This window comes from Lathyrus oleraceus, chromosome 7 (genome assembly GCF_024323335.1).
Source record: "Lathyrus oleraceus cultivar Zhongwan6 chromosome 7, CAAS_Psat_ZW6_1.0, whole genome shotgun sequence".
Taxonomy (NCBI): domain Eukaryota; kingdom Viridiplantae; phylum Streptophyta; class Magnoliopsida; order Fabales; family Fabaceae; genus Lathyrus; species Lathyrus oleraceus.
In genome coordinates this window covers 98,680,979-98,697,100 of record NC_066585.1, presented here as the reverse complement: position 1 = coordinate 98,697,100, position 16,122 = coordinate 98,680,979, and the positions used below count along the sequence as shown (strand labels likewise).

The window sequence follows — 16,122 nt, the reverse complement described above, 5'->3', positions numbered from 1 at the left end:
AGAAGCTATAAGAAAATCTGATGGTGTTCAGAAGTCAGAAACCTCAACTTCTAAAAGGCAAAAGAGTGCTTAGAAGGGGAAGGAGAAGTATGAAAAGATGAAGGTTCAATGCTACCGTTGTAAGAAGTTTGGCCACTTCACTATTGATTATTGGTAAAAAAAAGGAAAGGAAGTCAGAAGAAGCAAACATATCCAAAGGAGATTCTGATGATGAATATGTGCTATTAATGACTTCTGAATCTGATGATGCGTATTTGGAAGACTAGTGGTATGTGGACACTCACTTATCATATCATATTACTGGAAATAAGAAATGGCTGGTTGATTTTGATTCTAGAAAGTGGAAAAAGATCAGATGTGTTGATGATAAATACCTCAATGCTGAAGGTATGGGAAATGTCAAAGTAGTTCTGAATAATGGTAAAACAACATTAATTCAGAATGTGTGGTATGTTCCTGGCATGAAAAGTAATCTCATGAGTGTAGGTCAACTAATTGAGAAAGGATTTCCAGTTACCATGAAGGACAATCTTTTGAAGTTGTGTGACTATAATCAGAAGTTGATTATGAAGTCATAGTGGAGGAATAGAACATTCAAAATGAATGTTAAAACTGTAGACTCTAAATGCCTTAGTGCAACAAGTGTTGTGAAGGAAATTGAGTAGTCTTACAAAAGATTCGGTCATCTGAATTTTAGAAGCCTAGGGCATCTGAATTCAAAGAAGTTGGTACATGGAATTCCTTCAATTAAGAAGCCAGAGAAATCATGCAATATGTGCATGAGAGGGAAGCAACAAAAACTGCCATTTGCATCTGAAATGCCCCAGAGTAAAACATGCTTTGGGTGTGGTGCATTCTGATGTGTGTGGACCATTTCCAATACCTTCACTTGGAGGGAATAAATACTATGTGTCATTTTTTTATGAGTTCATAAGAATGACGTGGGTATCCTTTATAAAGTTCAAACACAAGGTGTTTGCTGAATTTAAGAAATTCAAAGTCAAGGTTGAGAATCAGAGTGGTCAAAAGCTGAAAATTCTCAAAACTGACGGTGGAGGTGAGTATAACTCTACAGAGTTCAGAAATTTCTATGAGGAGAATGAAATTGAGCATGAGGTGACTGTTGGATACACTCATCAACACAATGGTCTTACAGAAAGAAGAAACCGAACTTTGCTTGATATGACAAGGAGCATGTTGAAGGAGAAGAAGCTACCTCACACCTTGTGGGGAGAAGCTGTTGCCACTGCAGCATATATGCTTAACATGTGTCCAACCAAAAAGCTGAAAGAAATTATTCCTTTAAAGAAATGGAATATAGATAAGAAAAGTGTGAGCCATCTGAAGGTGTTTGGTTCTGTTTGTTACAAACATGTTCCAGATTCTAAGAGAAGAAAGTTGGACGTCAAAAGCAGAGTTATGTTGCTTGTAGGGTACCACAATTCAGGTGCTTATAAGTGTTGTTGTCCTGTCACTAACAAGGTTAAGTTCAGCAGAGGTGTCATTGTGAAAGAATCACAAGCGTGGGACTGGAACAAGTCTCAATCAAACTCTGGTGCGGTGTTACCGCCTGAGTTAACTTTTGAAGATACTTTAGAGTCTGAAGGTTCTGAAGATGAGTCAGAATTAGAAGATGATTTTGAAGGTGACTCTGAAGGTGGGTCTAACTCTGAAGATGACTCTGACTCTGAAGGTGAATCTGATTCAGATTCATATTTTGATGGTGATTCTGACTCTGGTGGAAATCTAGACTCTAGAAGTATTCTAGACTCTGAAGGTGGTCATGGCTATGAAAGTGGTACTTCTAGGGTTTCAACATCTGATATTGTTCTAGCGTTAGAAGATTGTGAACAAGTTCAGAGGCCACAAAGAGTTAGAAACATTCCAAGAAGATTTGTAGAGTTTGAGATACTGATTGATACTGAAATAGACTCTGAGGGAGAAATCATTCAGTGTGCCATGCTAGTAGACTCTAAACTAGTTAGTGTTGAAGAAGCGCTTAAGAAGAAAGTGTGGTTGAAGGCATGAAAGAAGAACTTGAGGCTATAGGAAGAAATAAGACTTGGGAGTTGTCTGAGCTTTCAAAGGATAAGAAAACCATCAATGTTAGATGGGTTTTCAAGGTGAAACTGAAGCCAAATGGATCAATTGGAAAACACAAAGTAAGGTTAGTGGCAAGAGGTTTTCTACAAAAACCTGAGTTAGACTACTTTGAGGTGTTTACTCCTGTAGCGAGACATGAGACAATCAGACTGATGATTGCGATAATTGCTAACAAGAATTGGCCTTTGTTGAATGTAATTTTAAATGTCGGGTTTTTGTTATCGTCTCCACAGGGATTGTGAGATATCACCGCTTTTCGACAGTTGTTTTAATTCTTAGTTAAGGTAACAATGGGGTTTTGGTATTTGTCACGGTATCTTGCATAAAAGTGTAATAAAATACGGTAAAAGTTTTGGTTTTAATATTTGAGAAATATTGCCAAAGTTAGGGTTCGACGATCACTTTGCATGTTTATGTTCGATCAACAAAACTTATAAACTCCTCTAGATGATAAACTATTTCACAAAGTCCTCCCAATGTGTTTATCTCTAACACACATTGTGAGTTTTCCCATTTTGATCCATTGTTTATCTCTAACACAATCTATCAAAATGACAACTTTTTGGTTCAACCTTATGGTGAACAAAATCATTCATTACTATCTCTAGCTAATAAACAAGATTGGATGAAAACCTAGGTTAAGAGTTGGTAAACATATCTCGATCATAAACCAACACAAAGAGTTTTGAGTAAGAACAAAGTTTTCACCATATATTCACCATTAAAGAGTTTACAAATGAAGATCATCCCATTTACACACAAAGCTAATGATCATCTACATCTAACCTTGACAAAATGAAGGACTTAGCTACTCATTTTCATGGTAGCTTGGTCAACAAGTTTCGGAAGAAGGTTGATCAACATCCGAGTCGAATAATCGAGATTGGATGGGAATCCACCTTCTTTTTGTGAAAGATTGTTAAGAGATGAAGAGAAATGATTTCTAGGTCACAAAAGATCCCAAGAGCAATGCTGGAAAATATCTAAAAAGTACAAAAGTATGGAGGTGCAAAAGTATGGCTCCAAAAAGTAGCCCTTGCTACTTATAGAGCTGCTACTGAGCTGTCATGCTCGCTAGGCGAGCAGAATGGCTCGCCTAGCGAGCCCCTAAATGAGGCACTTGAGGCACCTGCGCCCAGGGAAATAACCTTTGCCAGACTGTCATGTTCGCTGGGCGAACAAAACCTTCGCTAGGCGAAGGTCACGCTTCAACCTTCGCTCCAGCGAGCTTGAGAGGTTTTGCTACTGGAATGCTCGCTAGGAGCTCGCTAATGGCTCGCCTAGCGAGTGAGTGCTGGCTGCGCTTTTCACCAAGTCTGGACGTGTTCGCTACACACCTCGCTGGCAGCTCGCCTAGCGAGTTTGTTGATGTTTGCCACTGTAAAATACTGGAGCTTTTCGCTGGGTTCTCACTGGGCGCTCGCCTAGCGAGTCCTTCGCCACAGCCCTCGCCTAGCGAGCAAGCTGATGAATGCATCATTTCTTTGGTCCCTTTGCCAACTTTCTTGTGGCTTCATTTTCTATTATTTCATGCCTAATTCCTGCACAATAACACACAAATCAAAGGTACCAAGATCGTTTATCATTGTATTGCAATTCATCAAAAACAAAGGTTGTTTCGAACACTTTAGCAAGGAAACGGAGTGAAAGATGACCATATTTGATAGCTCAAATAAGCACTTTTGGGTATCTAACAACTCTCCCCAACTAGATTCTTGCTTGTCCTCAAGCAAAGTATGCCTCTTGAAGGACAAGAGGATTTGCATTAAGAAAAAGGTTTCTCCAAAATCGGATAAAACGGCTCAAACACAAGCGAATCAGCAGATACAAATTTCCAACGGTTAGAATAAAATAATACACAAGAACTAAGACTTAGTAGCAATGCGAAATATGTATCTATCTACAACAATATTATCTTGAATGAATCACCCTATCTCTCCTCTTCGAATAAGGATTGAAGAAATTACGCGTTTGCAACCGCGGGAATAATCTCACTCTCTAACAAACAATGAAGAAATCAATTCAATTCATACAATGTCTAACAATTATAAATGGTAATGTGGAAGCACGAAGATCACTAAGGGCTTTTCGGTTGAAGCTTGGTTAGGTTAACAAACAAGGGTCATTTCTAAGGCCATTGAAAACGAAATTGCCGATGCAAAAGAGACATTCACTGTAGATTATTCACACATCTCAACTTCGTTCCATTTATTTCTCATTTGAAACCTTCACAACTCTTATTTCACAACTCAATTTTTGTTTTTCACTATTTTTCTTCCAAGCAAACATTCATTTTTATTTTCTCTATTTTTTTCTTTTCTTTCACATCATATTTACAAAACAGATGTTTCTCATTTCTAATAATTTTTTTTTATATGCTTGCTCGGTTTTTCAAGAGTTGTGGCACTTACCGATTCTCATTTTCGTTCTCCCCAACTTATTTCTTACTCACCCTAAGTGAAGGCTTTTGACTTTTTACGGCAAAAGAACAATTATCAAAATTTTCCGGGTTTCAAGAAAAAGATTTTTGAAATCTCGCTTTATTACAAGCTGAGATTCAACTGTTTAAGCTCAAAGGGGTTAACGAATACTCTCTCTGCTCACAGGTAAGTTGTATTTGGAACTGGTTGTGCTCGATAGAAAACAAGTGCCTTGGTCATTTCTAATTGCTTCCACATATTCACAATAATAAAAGACAAAGCATGAATCAACAAAGCTTATTAGAATCCAACATTTAAGTGTAAAATGGAGGTTTCCTCACAATTTGTGGTTTTAAGTCCTAGATGAAACATTCATTCAATTATGTTGCAAAAAGACAATACTCAATTACAAAAAAGAGTAAAGTTCTTAGTGCATTCTAAAATTCTAGCCGGAGGTAACCATGTACCTTAGCATTGTTTACTTGTTTATTTTTATCATTGCCATCCAAGCTCGGATGCACCTTCATTTGATACTTCTTTGAGGAGCAACCAATCTAGAAGGTTTAACACTCAACCAACCAAAAATTTATTAAAACAGATGAAATTTAAAACATAAATAATAACATTACTTCAAAATTTAAATTTGTTCATGGGGGACAAAACACCCCAAAAGTACATAGCCAAAATTAAAATACACAATTCTGAAAATACAATAGAAATAAAACATAATATGAAAAATAAAATAACTTAGCCCTCCAAGGACTTAGAACCCTCATCACTACCGGCTTCAGAACTGGTAGCCTCATCATCATCATCATCATCATCTCCATCAGTAGCACCAGAAGAAGCACCAGCACCCGCCCCCTCTCCAAACACAGGCCTGTCCACAGGCCAGCTAGCGTTTTGCAGAAACTTCTCACGCGTCATCAATGAGTGATCACCGGAGGGGTCACGTGCCTGCAGCTGTAACATCTGCATAGAATCGTGCATATCGAGCATGGCACGCTGAGTTGCCGCCATCCAATCCCAGTTGTAGGTGCAGACAGCCTGCTGGAAAGGATCGGATCCTAGAGTAGAAGTACCAGGACCATCAGAAGCCACGGTAACCTCAGCAGCTGAACTACCTCGTGCATTCTTCGGTTTGCAAAATGATATATCAAGAAAAGAATCATTCTAGGATACATGTACTTCGAAACCCACATGCAAAACCTAAAGTTTCCCACATGCACAACCTAAAATACCCATTCCCCCAAATTCACCCTAAATGACATGCAAATCAGAAATGTATAAAGTTCAAACATAAAGAAATGGAATTAGGGCAAACCTTAGCAAAATAGATTGATTGAATTTGAAGTGCAGTGGAGGTTGGTATGCAATGTTAGGGTTTAGAGTGTTTGTGAGAGAGATGAAAAGTGAGAGTGCTTGTGAGTGTTCGTGAGAGTGCTTCAGCAGAGTTGTAAAAGGGAAATTGTGTTTGAGCCCAAAATGAGTGGCCTGCTGAGAATTAAATTAGTGCTGCCCCGCAGCGCTCGCTGCTGCCTCGCCTAGCGAGCAGCTAGCGAATCTGCTCGCTACTGCCTCGCCTAGCGAGGATCTAGCGAGCATGACAGCATTTGCTTTTTCAAAAATAGCATTCCTGGTACATTTCAGCAAGTGTTAACAATTGGAATCCCAATACGTCACAACAGAAAAACAGTAAATACTTACAATGTTGGGGTGCCTCCCAACAAGCGCTTGTTTAACGTCGGATAAGCTCGACGGTGCGATGCTCACAGAGGAGCATCCAAAGGAATAGCACAGGTCTCGCGATCCACATGACCGCCAAGATAAACCTTCAAACGTTGGCCATTAACGGTCCAACTGTCCTTCTTTTCCATGTCCTCAATGACAATAGCTCCGTATTCCTTAACTTCTTTGACACGAAATGGCCCGGACCATTTTGATTTCAACTTTCTGGGGAATAACTTCAACCTGGAATTGAACAAGAGGACCAACTGTCCGGGCACAAATTCTTTTTTTCGGAGCTTTTTGTCATGGTATTTTTTTACCTTCTCTTTGTACAACCAACTTGAGTGATATGCGGCATTGCGCATCTCTTCCAACTCAAGCAGTTGCACCTTCCTTTTCTCACCGGCCAAATCATTTTCAAAATTTAAAAATTTCAGAGCCCACAAGGCTTTGTGCTCCAATTCGACCGGCAAATGGAAAGTTTTACCAAACACCAATTGAAAAGGAGTTAGGCTAATTGGAGCTTTAAAGGCGGTATGGTATGCCCATAACGCTTCATCCAATTTTTGTGACCACTCTTTTTTCGAATTTTAAACAAGTTTTTTCGAGGATTCTCTTAATCTCACGATTAGAGACCTCAGCTTGCCCATTAGCCTGTGGGTGATACGGAGTTGCCACTCTGTGTGATACACCGTAATGTTTTAAAATGCTTTCCAACAGTGCATTACAAAAGTGTGACCCTCCGTCACTTATCAACACTCGGGGGGTTCCGAAACGGGAAAATATGTTTTTCTTCAAAAAATTTATTACCGTTTTCGTATCCGCACGAGGTGAGGCAATCGCCTCAACCCACTTAGAAACGTAATCAACTGCGACAAGAATATACTCGTTACCATAAGAGGGTGGGAATGGTCCTACAAAATCGATACCCCAACAATCAAATACTTCGACCTCTTGGATGTTTTGGAGAGGCATCTCGTCTCTCTTACCAATCCCACCGCTTCTCTGGCAACTATCACAACTTTGCGCATGGGTATGTGCGTCTTTGAAAATAGTGGGCCAATAAAATCCTGACTGAAGGATTTTAGTGGCCGTTCTCACCCCATTATAGTGTCCGCCGTAAGGCGAGTTGTGACAATGCAAAAGGATGCTCTGCGCTTCATTGCCAGTAACGCATCTCCTTAAAAGGTTATCACTACCCAACTTAAACAAGTACGGGTCATCCCATACGTAATACTTGGCATCCGAAAGAAACTTCCTTTTTTGGTTCGAAGTTAGGTCGGGAGGCACAAAACCACTAGCCTTGTGGTTCGCAAAGTCTGCAAACCACGGCCTAACTTGAACTTTGAACAGTTTTTCATCAGGAAATTCTTCCCGGATTTCCTTCTCTGGCGCGGTAACCTCCATATTAACTAAGCGGGATAAATGATCCGCCACCAAATTTTCCGATCCTTTCTTGTCTTTGATTTCAACATCAAATTCTTGCAACAAGAGGATCCAACGGATGAGCCTTTGCTTCGAATCCGGTTTGGTGAGCAAATATTTAATCGCCGAGTGGTCGGTATACACTACGACTTTAGACCCTATAAGATAAGACCTAAACTTTTCAAGCGCATACACTATCGCAAGTAATTCTTTTTCAGTGGTGGCATAATTAATTTGAGCCTCATTAAGAACTTTACTTGCGTAATGTATCGCATGAAATTTTTTCTCTTTTCTTTGGCCTAGTACCGCTCCGATTGCATAGTCGCTTGCATCACACATTAGCTCAAAATTTAAATTCCAATTTGGAGCGACTATAATTGGAGCGGTAACCAATTTTTCTTTCAAAGTTTCAAAAGCTTGCAAACATTCATCGGTTAAGAGAAATACCTGGTCCTTAGCTAGCAAATTACTCAAAGGCCTAGCCACCTTTGAGAAGTCTTTGATAAAGTGCCGATAGAACCCGACGTGCCCCAAAAAGCTTCGGATTCCCTTCACATTCACCGGAGGAGGTAACTTTTCAATCACTTCAACCTTAGCACGATCAACTTCAAGCCCTCTTGAAGAGACTTTATGGCCAAGCACTATCCCCTCGGTCACCATGAAGTGACACTTCTCCCAATTAAGCACAAGATTGGTCTTCACACATCTTTCAAGCACCGTTTTCAAGTTTGCCAAGCATAGACTAAAGGACCCACCAAATACCGAGAAGTCATCCATGAAGACTTCCATTGTTTTCTCAATAAGGTCGGCAAAAATGGCTTGCACACATCTTTGGAAAGTCGCCGGTGCATTGCACAACCCAAAGGGCATTTTTCGGTATGCGAAAACTCCAAACGGACATGTGAAAGCCGTCTTTTCATGATCGGCCGGGTCAACCGCAATTTGGTTATACCCGGAATAGCCATCCAAGAAACAATAGTATTGTTGCCCCGAGAGTCTTTCGAGCATTTGATCCATGAACGGGAGTGGAAAATGATCTTTTCGAGTTGCGGTATTCAACCGCCTATAATCAATACACATTGGCCACCCCGTTGCAACTTTAGTAGGGATCAACTCATCCTTGTCATTGCGGATCACGGTAATTCCACCTTTCTTCGGAACAACATGCACGGGACTAACCCATGGACTATCCGAAATCGGGTAAATCATTCCCGCATCTAACAACTTTACAACTTCTTTTCTTACAACCTCCTTCATGGTAGGATTTAAGCGGCGTTGTGGTTGAGCTACCGGCTTAAAATCCTCTTCCATCAAGATCTTGTGCATGTAATAGGAAGGGCTAATTCCTTTTAGATCGGAAAGAGTCCAACCCATGGCTTCTTGATTTTTTTTAGCACATTGATCAAGCGGGCTTCTTCATCATTTGACAAAAGGTTGCTTATGATGACCGACTTTGCTTCGGTCTCATCTTGGAATACATACTTCAAATTAGAAGGTAATATTTTCAATTCAATAGGCGCTTTTTCGTCATTAACCTCCTTCTTCAAGTCTTCCTCCTCAACTTCCCACGGTTGTAGTTCGTCTAAACCATCAAGTTCCCTTAAGCATTCCTCCAGAGCTTGCTCTTCTTCAGCTGTGAAAACTTCCAATGAGTCGTCAAGAGCTAACTCCATAGGAGATATCTCATGAATATGCTTAGAAACCTCCAAAATTGCCTCTTCGATCACATCGATGCGAAAGATATCATTTCTATCTTTTGAATGCTTCATTGCTTCGAATAGATCGAATGTAAATTCCTCATTTTGGACTCTCACCTTCATCAAACCGTCATCAACGTCTATCATCATTCGCGCGGTTTTCATGAACGGTCGGCCCAGGATGAGCGGAGCATCATCATCTTCTTCCATATCAATAACAATAAAATCGACCGGGAAAAAGAATTTGTCGACTTTAACCAAAACATCTTGGGCTACGCCATGAGGATGGGTAGTCGACTTATCTGCCAATTGCAACGTCATTCGGATGGACTTAATTTCAATGTTGCCAAGCCTCTTTATAATAGACAAAGGTATAAGATTAATGCTTGACCCCAAGTCAATTAGTCCTTTCCCGACATAGATATCACCAATTTTAACCGGCAAAGTAACTCTTCCCGGATCAACCTCTTTTTTCGGAAGCGTCCTTTGAATAATTGCACTACAGCTCGCATCAAGGACAATGGTCTCCGGTTCCGTATACCTCCGCTTTTTTGTAAGTATGTCCTTCATGAATTTGGCATACTTGGGAATTTGCTCCAAGGCTTCGGCAAACGGAATGTTGATTTGTAGTTGTTTAAAAATATCCATGAACCGGGCGTAATGCCGTTCATTCTCCCTTTTGGACGGAGCATGAGGATAAGGAAGGTTTTGGATTGGAGTAGCGCTCACTACCTCCTTTCCCTTAGCAACTCTAGAACTTCTCGCTCTTTTCTTTTTCACTTCCTCCCCTATTACTTCACCACTTGTATTTTTCTCAATTTCCACACCTTCTTTCTTTTCAACTTCACCATTCTTTTCGTTCTTTTCAACTTCTTCCTCCTCACTCCACTCCCCCACTTCACCATCAATATTTTCTTCCAATATTTCCTCCTCATTTTCTTCCTTTTCCTCTCTTTGTTCTCTCTCATCTCTTTTTTTATTCTCACTTATCAACTCCCTCCCACTTCTCGTCATGATCGCTTTACAATGTTCCTTAGGATTTGTTTGTGTGTTTCCCGAAAAGGAAGGACCGGTTTATTGTTCTGCGAGTTGCTTAGCAAGTTGCCCAACTTGAGTCTCGAGATTTTTTATAGCCGCGTCGTTGCTATTTTGATTAGCCATTGACATTTTCATGAATTGTGTCAATGTCTCTTCCAACTTAGAAGTTACGACCGGCGGTTGTTGAGGTTGATAAGGATTTTGGGGAGGGTTTTGACGGCTAGAAGAACTACCTCCATAACCTTGGTTATGGTAATAGTTACTCCTAGGTTGGAACCCTTGATTCCCTTGGAAATGTTGTTGTTGATTTTGAGGGTGTGGTTGATAAGGTTGTTGTTGTTGTTGTCTCGGTTGGTAGTCCCATTGGTTTTCCATGTAGTTTACTTCTTCGAACCCGGGAGGTGGACATAATCCGGTGTCATGCTCACCTTTGCAAAGCTCACAACAAGCTATTTGTTTAGCTTTAGAAGGTTCTCTCAACTCTTTTATTTGCTGCGTTAAGAGTTCCACTTGTTGTGAGATGAGTTTGTTTTGGGCAAGGATGGCATCGTTCGTCCCAAGTTCAAGCACTCCCGGCTTCTTCACAGAGTTGCCTCTACTTTGACTCTGAAGATCATTTAGAGCCATACGATTTATAATATTTGTAGCTTCTTCTGCGCTTTTAGACAATAAAGACCCACCCGAGGTAGCATCCAACAACGTCTTGCAATTTGGTTGAAGTCCATTTTTGAAAATATGGATTTGAGTCAATTCATCAAATCCATGCCCTTTACACTTCCGAAGCATGGATTTGAATCTTTCCCACGCCTCATTTAATGATTCATTGATTCCTTGTGAAAACACTGAGATGGCCGTCTTGGATTCCATGAACCGGTTATGGGAGAAGAATCTTTCGATGAACTTCTCTTCCAACACGTTCCAATCTGTCATGACGGCTGGTGTTTGATCTAAGTACCAATCTTTTGCTTTGCCGAGCAAAGCGTGGGGAAATAATCTTCTGAGCAACGGTAGCTCCTGAGCTTGATCCACTCCGGCCGCCAATGCTATCTCATAAAATTTTGTAAGAAAAGCAAAGGGATCTTCATGGTCCATTCCGGTGAATGGACTTCCATATAATAAATTGAGAGTTCCCGTTTTCATCTCGGCTTGCCTTCCCGTGTGGTTGGCAAACTGAGCAGTGTTCCTTGGACTGTTTACACATGGAGTGGAAATGGGCGGTGGTGGTGGTTCCATGATTGGTATGAACGGTGGTGGATGTGTGGTAGAAGAACTTTCTCCTTGTTCTTGTCGCTGTCTAGCCTGTTGCCTCCTTCGTCTCGTTTTGCTATTAAGCCTCCTTGCGGTTCTCTCGATCTCGGGATCAAAAAGAAGTTCGTCCACAGGGATCTGTCCTCGCATAAAACGTAAGCTGCACACTAAACCAAACAAATTACAAGCACAAGTCAAAAATTCGAAAGCTAAAAATTAAGCAACCATTGCGATGCTCGTAATATCAATTCACAATCCCCGGCAACGGCGCCATTTTGTTGAATGTAATTTTAAGTGTCGGATTTTTGTTATCGTCTCCACAGGGATTGTGAGATATCACCGCCTTTCGACAGTTGTTTTAATTCTTAGCTTAAGGTAACAATGGGGTTTTGGTATTTGTCACGATATCTTGAATAAAAGTGTAATAAAATGCGGTAAAAGTTTTGGTTTTAATATTTGAGAAATATTGCCAAAGATAGGGTTCGACGATCACTTTGCATGTATATGTTCAATCAACAAAACTTATAAACTCCTCTAGATGATAAACTATTTCACAAAGTCCTCCCAATGTGTTTATCTCTAGCACCCATTGTGAGTTTTCCCATTTTGATCCATTGTTTATCTCTAACACAATCTATCAAAATGACAACTTTTTGGTTCAACCTTATGGTGAACAAAATCATTCATTACTATCTCTAGCTAATAAACAAGATTGGATGAAAACCTAGGTTAAGAGTTGGTAAACATCTCTCGATCATAAACCAACACAAAGAGTTTTGAATAAGAACAAAGTTTTCACCATATATTCACCATTAAAGAGTTTACAAATGAAGATCATCCCATTTACACACAAAGCTAATGATCATCTACATCTAACCTTGACAAAATGAAAGACTTAGCTACTCATTTTCATGGTAGCTTGGTCAACAAGTTTCGGAAGAAGGTTGATCAACATCCGAGTCGAATAATCGAGATTGGATGGGAATCCACCTTCTTTTTGTGAAAGATTGTTAAGAGATGAAGAGAAATGATTTCTAGGTCACAAAAGATCCCAAGAGCAATGCTGGAAAATATCTAAAAAGTACAAAAGTATGGAGGTGCAAAAGTATGGCTCCAAAAAGTAGCCCTTGCTACTTATAGAGCTGCTACTGAGCTGTCATGCTCGCTAGGCGAGCAGAATGGCTCACCTAGCGAGCCCCTAAATGAGGCACTTGAGGCACCTGCGCCCAGAGAAATAACCTTTGCCAGACTATCATGTTCGCTGGGCGAACAAAACCTTCGCTAGGCGAAGGTCACGCTTCAACCTTCACTCCAGTGAGCTTGAGAGGTTTTGCTACTAGAATGCTCGCTGGGAGCTCGCTAATGGCTTGCCTAGCGAGTGAGTGTTGGCTGCGCTTTTCACCAAGTCTGGACGTGTTCGCTACACACCTCGCTGGCAACTCGCCTAGCGAGTTTGTTGATGTTTGCCACTGTAAAATACTGGAGCTTTTCGCTGGGTTCTCGCTGGACGCTCGCCTAGCGAGTCCTTCGCCACAGCCCTCGCCTAGCGAGCAAGCTGATGAATGCATCATTTCTTTGGTCCCTTTGCCAACTTTCTTGTGGCTTCATTTTCTATTATTTCATGCCTAATTCCTGCACATTAACACACAAATCAAAGGTACCAAGATCGTTTATCATTGTATTGCAATTCATCAAAAACAAAGGTTGTTTCGAACACTTTAGCAAGGAAACGGAGTGAAAGATGACCATATTTGATAGCTCAAATAAGCACTTTTGGGTATCTAACAGCCTTCGATGCATCTGGATGCGAAATATTCATTTTTGAACGGTCCATTGCAAGAAGAGGTATACGTGTCACAACCTCCTGTATTTATGAAAAAGAATCAGGAAGGGATGATGTACATGTTACATAAAGCGTTGTATGGACTGAAACAAGCTCCTAGAGCTTGGAATCTGAAAATTGATTCATTTTTCAAGCTTCAAGGATTTAGAAAGTGTGACATGGAGTATGATGTCTATGTTCAGGATACTTCTGAAGGCAATATGATTCTAGTATGTATGTATGTTTATGAGATATTACTAACAGGGTTTTGTGAACATGAGATAGCTAAGTTCAAGAAGGTGTTGATGAATGAGTTTGTGATAACTGATCTAGGAAATATGACATATTTTCTAGAGATAGAGATTCTGTACTCTAAGAAGGATATTATTTTGCATCAAGTGAAGTATTAACTTGAACTTCTGAAGAGATTTGATTTGCTGAATTGTAAGGCTACTTCTGAAGAGATTTGATTTGCTCATTACCAAGATGTTGTTAGGATTCTGAGGTATATTAAGGGTAATATGAAGTTTTATTCCCTTCTGATGAAAAGGCTAATTCAGAGCTGATGTGTTACTCAGATTCTTATTTGATGTGGAGGCAGAGTTGACAAAAGAAGTACTTCTGGATATTTATCTAAGTATCTAGGAGGTCTTATTTCTTGGTGTTCCAAGAAGAAACAGTTGTTGCCTTGTCAACCTGTGAAGTTGAATATATTGTAGGTGTTGTGGTTGCATGTCAAGTTGTTTGACTTCTGAATTTACTGCAGGATCTGAAGATCAAGGTAATCAAGTCTCTGAAGCTGATGATTGATAACAAGTTTGCCATCGATCTTTCCAAGAATCGAATGCTACATGGGAGAAGCAAGCATATTGAGACTAAGTTCCATTTTTTGAGAAGCCATGTTCATAATGAAGTGCTAGAAATTATGCATTGTAGCACCCAGAAGTAGCTGGCAGATGTTCTGACGAAAGCGATCAAGACTGATTAATTTCTCCACTTAAGGGATGTAATTGGTGTTGTTAGTTTTGACTAACTGAATATGAATTAATGAATACTGTTATAAGTAATTCATATTCAGTAGTAATAGTATTAGTTTCTTTAAGCTCAACCTACCTAGTGTAGGTTAGCATTTTGCCTACGTGAAATTATTGTTTGTATATATAAACAAGTGTAGCTGTCAATAATTGTGTGTGCAGTTTATTGAGTGTGCATTGTGTACAGTGAATGTGCATAACCATTTGCTATAACTGTTTTGTAAGAATAGTGAAAGTTTATTATTCTCTCTCTTGTCTCTCTTCTTTCATCTTCATCTTCTTCACCTTCTGCTCTAACACTTACAAACAATCTAGGCATGAATCAATTTATTAACCTCATGAACTATGAGTTGTAGAAAAGTTAGTAGTTAGTAAAATTAAGGCTAATTTGTGTCTTAAGAGTATAATTTTAAAAAATTAAAAATAGAAGATTTCTTTTCAAAATTGTGTGTTTATTTTTTTTTAAATTTAAATATAATAAATTTTTTATTTTTATATTTTTAATCTAAGATCTTACGACACAAATTAGGATTATCTAATATATAATAATGGTAAGCGCATGTAAATAAATTAGTGACCTGATTTTTTGCGAATCCCAGCCAGAGAGATTAGCTACTTGGGTTAGAGCAACCTTCCATGCATCCACTTTGTCGCTAAATCGTAGATCATGTTTAACAAAATCGTCTGCATAACTCTTTCTCTGATGTCTAACAGTTGACGGATCCACCTTGTAGAAGACAGGTATCACTTCCCTTCCATATCTATCCTTACATTCGAGAATCTTTGTGAGTTCATCTAAGCACCAAGTGGAAGAAGCATAGTGTTCTGACAAAATGACCACATAAACCGCTGATTCTTCTATTGCCTTACACAGTGCTGAGGAAATCTCTTCGCCCCTGCACAGTCTATCATCTATGAACGTTTCAATCCTTTTTCTACACAACTCTGCATAAAGATGACTCGTGAAGTTGTCACGAGTGTCCTCTCTTCTAAAGCTGAGAAACACATCATAGTTTGGATGAGACATAATAGCAGCAGTAACACTATAGCAGAGTTATTGGTACCCAACAACGGAATCTTGTTTTTATTGGTGTGTGCCTTTTTCCGTTAGCAAGAACAATTATTTATAAAGACTTGATCATAGCTGAAACTTCCATGTATTTTCTATATATATTGTTTTCTGCTTGACTTTAAATAGTAGACACGCGTTCAACCAATTTGGACCATTTCAACGCATTATTTAAGAAGAAGAAAACGAGAGTGCACGAGCTTATTCTTTTCGATAGTTATTATGATGTAATTTAAAAGTCTAATTTACAATATAATAACATTGTTAAACTTTTCTTGGTATCTACTACTGCATCTAGTCTTCATAATAAAATAATATAAAAATAAAAAACATCAAAATCATAGAGTTCTTGTTTTGGATAATCAACTACCAACGATGATAGGAGATTCCATTTACTTAAACTCAATGAAATACGGTTCAAGTCATTTAGTTGAAAATTTGAATTAAAAAACTCATGAAAGCATAATTTAACCATGAACATTTTGTATTTCTCAATATTTCAATTCTGTAAGTATGATTCGCATAAAGGAAATGGATG

The 16,122-nt window shown here is 39.4% G+C and overlaps 1 protein-coding gene across 1 annotated transcript in view; it reads right to left on the bottom strand.

Moving 5' to 3' along the window:
- LOC127102223 (disease resistance protein RPV1) overlaps positions 1-15,542 on the bottom strand; it is a 28,497-nt gene extending 12,955 nt beyond the window's left edge. Inside the window, exon 1 of the mRNA XM_051039623.1 lies at positions 15,094-15,542. Coding sequence (XP_050895580.1) covers positions 15,094-15,542 — 449 coding nt within the window. The remainder of the gene's footprint in view (positions 1-15,093) is intronic.
- Positions 15,543-16,122: the final 580 nt, after the last annotated feature.